Source organism: Chinchilla lanigera, unplaced genomic scaffold, assembly GCF_000276665.1.
Source record: "Chinchilla lanigera isolate Chin_1 unplaced genomic scaffold, ChiLan1.0 scaffold00002, whole genome shotgun sequence".
NCBI classification, from domain to species: domain Eukaryota; kingdom Metazoa; phylum Chordata; class Mammalia; order Rodentia; family Chinchillidae; genus Chinchilla; species Chinchilla lanigera.
Window position 1 is genome coordinate 10953516 of NW_004955403.1, and position 6118 is coordinate 10959633.

Here is a 6118-nt window from a genome sequence, read left to right on the forward strand (position 1 = left end):
CGATCTTGGCAGGTAGTTTACCTTTGCAATTTTCTCGTTTATACGATAGGCCGACGATAGGTAAGATTGTTGGATAATTTTGTTTTGTTTTGTTTTGTTTTTTGGTTTTTCTCCGGTACCGGGAACCGAACTCACGACCTTGCGCTTGCCAGGCAGGCGCTTTTGCCGCTGAGCTAAATCCCCAGCCCGATTGCTGGATTTATTAAACATGGGAAATAAAAAAAAAAAAAAAAAAAAAGAATGTGCTACAGCCAACAGGAGCCTTAAACAGATGACACCAGGAAGTAATGGATGGGATACTGGGATAATGGATGGGGTACTGGGATAGGAAAAAGAGCAGGAAAAAGCTAAGAAAATTGGATTTAAAATATGAACTTCAGTTAATAATAATGCATCAACAGTGATAGATTAATAGTAAAAGTTGATTGCTATATTGATATCATATATTAATAAAAGGAAAATTGGTGTGAGGCACATGACTGTTCTGTGCACTCTCTTCTATTTTTTTTTGTTAACCTAGAACAGTTATGAATAATAAATTATTTTTGTGAAGGAGGAGACTTTTTCTCTGAGTTGGTGGCATGTGTCTGAATTCCCAGCATCTGGGAGGGCTGAGGCAAGAGGAGAGCACTTTGTGACTTGCTAAAGCTTTGTCTCAAAGTGGAAAAAAAATAAAATGAACTGGAGATTTAGCTCAGTGTAAAAGTCCTAGCTTCAACCCCTAGTAGTTGTAAATAAATAAAAGCATATTTCTACCACAAACCCTGGACCATATGATTATCAAGCAGATCCTCATGGAATATTTTCTACAGGTCTATGGCAGAAAAGATCCACAGACCATGGTTTATAAACCTGTTTTTCAATTTTATTTAAAACTGGATTTCTCATAAAGGAAAAAATTATATTTTTTGTGCTACACTAGAGCTGGGTACATGGATTCATACCTAAATTCTGCTATCATCATTCACAAGTTGTTTAAGTCATAGCCCGAGTCAGCCAAAAAGATAAAGAATGCAAACTGTGCTAAACAACAGACTAAAACATGAAATGCTTTTGTGGAATATTTGAAAGCAGGGTTTTGAACATGGTGAGAAAATATAATAGCAGTGAAATTCCTTGGGGAGTGAAGATGAAAGTAGTTGGTCTGGCACTCACTGGGCCCTCCACCTCTTACTAGTTCAGGGATTGAAATCGGAGAGTGAATCCACATTTAAATTTGCTTAGTTCCTGGCTCTTCAGAAAGTCCTTGGTTAATCTGAAATTCTAGCCATGGTGTGTGCTCCCGCACAATAGATGAAAAAAAAGACTCCCAGCTTCCCAAGGCATTCAGATTCCATCATAAATTGAAGTGGTGTGATAGAAAAGTCAGAGTAGTCAAAGAAGAAAAAAGTTTAGAAGGAACTATATACCGTTACTACGTTTTGATGTTTTGTTTTTAGGTTTAGTTTTACGCAGAGGTTAGAACATCCTCCAAGAAGCACTGTTATAATCTTCATGTTAATTAATTGGAAAATAAGATAATAAGATAAATGCATTAGATTAATAGGAAAATTTTCTGGAAGTAAGTGGCATCCTGGAACTGAAATGAGAGAGCCGCTGAATATTGATTGATGTGGGATATAATGGGGGAGCGTGGAGCAGTAGTTATAGGGGGAAGAATGGGTACTGGTTCAGGATTCATTGAGAAACAGTGGAGCTGATTCATTGGCGGAAGAAAATACAGTTATGTTTTCAGCATGAATGTACTGTGCTGTAAATGGCACAAGTGACCTGCAGTGGTTATCAAATGTGACACAGACCCAAGTTTTTCAACAATATATTTGTCCACTAGCAGCCAATTTGGAATGATTTAGCCCACAAAAGAATGTTATTACGCATCAAGGCTATTATACTAGTAGATTGCCAGAAGCTGTGAAAGCGTTGTACTCTTTGTTAGAATCACGTTACGTGTGTTACCCTGGCATGTTCCATTTGGAGCCAGAGGACCTAGAACCAGCATCATGGAAAAGCAACTCCCTGCCTTCCAGCTTCCCATCAAACTCTGCTCAGTCTCTCTGTAAATCTAGAAAAGTCTATTTAAAAGGAAAAAAAAAAAACTATCCCTCAGTTGGATTTTGGACAAGTTGTTTTTTTATAACTAGAGATGCATCCTCAGACTATTTCCTCAAATATTTATTCTTTGCAAAAACAAACCCAAAATAGTTTTTTAGCTCCCTCTGTAAGTGGATGCCTGGATCAGGAGAAACAGCTTACAGTATTATATTTCAAACTCGTGTGCACTGCGGCTTACTGATGCGTGTAGTCCAACGCTCTTCCCATACTCCAGAGCAGCATCCCCTCCTGTAGAAGCTACACTTACTCACCCCACCTCCAAAACCACGCAGTTCCACCAAGATTTGCAGCGTTGTTCCATTTTCTTGTTCCCGACCTCGGACTGGTTTACGGTCCACTAAACCCACAGAAGCCTCCCACCGTTCTTCCCTTGAAAGCTACTCTGAGAAAGGGTGGCGTCCTTTACAAAATGAAACCGTTCAGTGTTACTCTTAAAGTGTGGAATCTGCTGGATAAAGAGAGCAGTCCTTCTATTCTGATGAAGAATCTTTATGATTTAAAATCTAGGAACGGTAAGTAGCTGTCTCACAGTGTGTAGGGAAAGTTGGGCTACACTGAGTCCAATAAAGCTCTTTTAAGGGAAGGGACAGAAAGAGGTAACAGACACCTGCTGGTATTCAGCTCCTTGGCTCTAGGGGTTCTGAGGTCTAACATAAACCTGTTATTCTAATTCTAGATAGTTACACATTTTCTAGGATAAATGGCTCATAATTTTTCAACCTAATTTGTCCAAGCTGGCTTCAGATCTTACAACCAGGGAAAGACTGAATGACTAACTTCAGGCAAACCTTTAGGCTGCAACTTTTTATGAAAGAGATTTGATCGATTGAGAGTGCTGGTTCTCAAGTTCTTTAGTGGGCATGAAACCTCAGCCTGCCTCCCACCCACGGGATGTAAAAAACATGCTATAGTTATCCTCAAACCATAATAAGATTGTGTACATCACAGACTCAAATGGAGATAGAAGAGTCTATAAAAATGATTTCAAAATTAAGATAAAGGCTGGAATTATAGTGGAAAGATTATTTAACATGGATTTAAGTTGATATATAATTATATATTATTTTAAATTGATATATATTAGGCATATACACACAATGTAAAATATATATACAATTATGATTTCACATATTGTATGATTTGATTTATAAGGTTTATATCACTCCTCCTGATAAAAATCAAATACATATTAACATTTCTAGTATGTCATGAGAATTATATTAGACATTGCACAAGTACCCTTAATGGTGCTTACAGTAAAATGTTTTTTAGTTCAAAAGCTACTTTCATTTTAGTAGTGTAGATTGTACCTGTATCTCTGTGTACTGTACCTGTGACCACAGATGTAACCAAAGAATTCTCTGAAGTGCTCTTCATGAATATTTTCCCTGCATTTTCTGTTATTTACTGCTGAGGTCTTACTTCCTGTCCTGACCACTCGCAGCGGTGTCTGAGCAGAAGTGGGCAGGAGCCTCTGTTTCTCCCCGTCTCCCGCTGCTGCAGAAACATTGCATATTTCCTTTTATCTTTGGAACAAAAGGAGAAATCACCTTTTTTTAAAGCATTGCTTGTATTTTCTATTATTATTATTATTATTAATTTTTACAATGGATTTCTATATCATTTCAAAATGAAAATTCTCCCTCTCCTGCTGGTGTGATTCCCTAAGATGGTGTGCTGACTTCTTGCTTAAACTCATTGTCCTGTGATACTGTTTTGAAACAAATAACTCCAGAAGTTAAAGGAGGAGGAACTGGACAAAGGGACTGGCTGGCATTTTCGATGTTTCTTTTACCCTCAGCTCTGTGTGATTAGTTATAAAGCAAATACATCTGAAAGGAAAGAAGTTGGAGTTTCTCAAAATATGCTTTACTGTTGAAAAAAAGGGATGAAAGAAAAGTGACAGATACCAGAATTGAAAGTTGCATCAAAATATACCATGAAATTCACAAAAATTAAAATATAATTAATTGAAAATACAGAATAGCTGAGATGGACATGGAAAGTACAAATGTACATGAAATGAATCTTCAAACATACTCAGTTGTGTTGGTCAGAATTTAGTCATGTGTCTCAGGGATTGCCCTTTGAATTTATTTTTTGAAATATGATCTGTATAGTTGAATGTTGTCAAATGTGTGAACTGTGAATGTGTCTATAAACTTGAATGCTCTATAAACGTATTTTAAATCTGGCTCAATAACGTGGTCTCTAGGAGCACATATTCAGTGTCACAGAAGTTGGTATTTAGAAGCAGGGATAAGAAACTAAGGGCAAGACCCCATTAACGCTTAAACATTAGGTGTGTCTGGTCCTGTCTTTCAGAGATGATTTATAAAATGAAGAAAGAACTCATTTTTTGGGCTTCTATCTGTCTGCTGCTTAGTCTCATCCCTGATGTTCTAAATACTGACTCTGAGGAAGATGAAGATTATACGGAGACTGAAGGTAAGCTATTCAAAATACTTTTCCTCTTTTACTTATTGAACCTCTCCATTTCAGTATTAAAAAGGTATTATATTTTCCAATGTGTAGAAAAATGCATTTTTATAACTAATGTGCTTGTTTGTTTGAGTGTTTGCTTTTTCTGTGATGAGCTCTCACTGTGTAGCCCAGGCTGGCCTTGAACTCACAGCCATCCTCCCACCTTAGTCTCTCAAGTGCTGGCACTACAGTCATGTACCAATATACGTGGCTACTAGGTTTATTTTTAAACTAAGTTCCCAATGGGGTCACTCTAGTGAGAAAGCTTTGTTGGCATTATTAAACACTAGAGTAGTTCTGAAATTTTGCAAGAAGCAACAGGCTGACGAAATAAATCTCTGTCTTCTGCCGTGAGAAGGGAAATGGACTGGAGACACCCAAGGCTGCATCTTTTCCCACCTTCTTTGTCCCTGTTCCACAGTGAGACTTTCCCACATGAGTCTATTGTAACAATCACATCACACAGGATATCAAAGGATCTAGTAATCAATTCCAACCCATAAAACTCTGAGTCTAAAAATGAAAACATTTACAATGAAAACGGGACAAGGAGAAGACTGTATATTGTTATTTTAGGCAAAAGGTATAAACTTTTATTAAAGTACAATTGTGTAACAAGTTGGAAAACTGCTCATAGAAAAGTCAAAATGTTAGGAACTGTGAGAGAGAGCTAACGTGACAGCTTCTAGTGTTTGTGTAACAGCTTGAGATGAGCAGTCAGTTTCCACAAGTGCATTCTTACCTCCCGTATCTAGCAGCTCTTTAAAGAGATTATGTTCACTGTATTTCCCTTTAATGAAGATTAGATAAATGCTTGTGTTATGCCTGGAACTGTATGGTTGGTGCCGGGGAAACTGTGATGGCCGAGAACAGTTTCTAAGAATCTCGGAGTTTCATGGAGACAGCTGAGGTGTAGACAGACGATCTCAGCACAATCCAGGAAATGAAGGGACACAGGCGTGCACAAGGGCCACACTTGCGGCAAGGAGGGAGGAGACTCATCCATGCTTGACTGCCTGAAAGCTTGGATGGGAAAGTGGCACCACAAAAATTTCCTGGAGAACTTTGTGTAATAAAGTAAAAACTGTAATGTGCTTTTTGAGATGTTATGAGATGACTTTTAGTCCTTTATTTGGCTCTTTTCTCAAAATGAGGTGGAGTAGAATAACAATGTCCTGAAGCAAGCAGTGTGTAGGCCAGGCATGATGGCACATTTCTGTAATCCCAGGGAGGCAGAAGCAGGAGGACTGTAAAAGCCAGACCAGCCTGGGAAACTTGGTGAGATTTTGTCTCAAAATCAAAAAAGTGGAATGGAGTGGAGTAGAGTGGAGTGGAATGGAATGGAATGGAATGGAATGGAATGGAATGGAATGGAATGGAATGGAATGGAATGGAACGGAACGGAACGGAACGGAACGGAATGGGTGTGTGGTTCTGCACAAGTTCACAGGTGCCTCACCTGTGTGAGATCCTGCATTCAATCCCCAGGAGAGAGAGAGAGAGAGAGAGAGAGAGAGAGAGA

The 6118-nt window shown here is 38.5% G+C and overlaps 1 protein-coding gene across 1 annotated transcript in view; it reads left to right on the forward strand.

Annotated features, from left to right (window-relative positions):
• Tfpi (tissue factor pathway inhibitor (lipoprotein-associated coagulation inhibitor)) overlaps window positions 1-6118 on the forward strand; it is a 79075-nt gene that overhangs the window by 28361 nt on the left and 44596 nt on the right. Inside the window, exon 2 of the mRNA XM_005373329.2 lies at window positions 4438-4560. Within this exon, the coding sequence (XP_005373386.1) occupies window positions 4440-4560 (121 nt within the window). The 5' untranslated portion in view covers window positions 4438-4439. The remainder of the gene's footprint in view (window positions 1-4437; window positions 4561-6118) is intronic.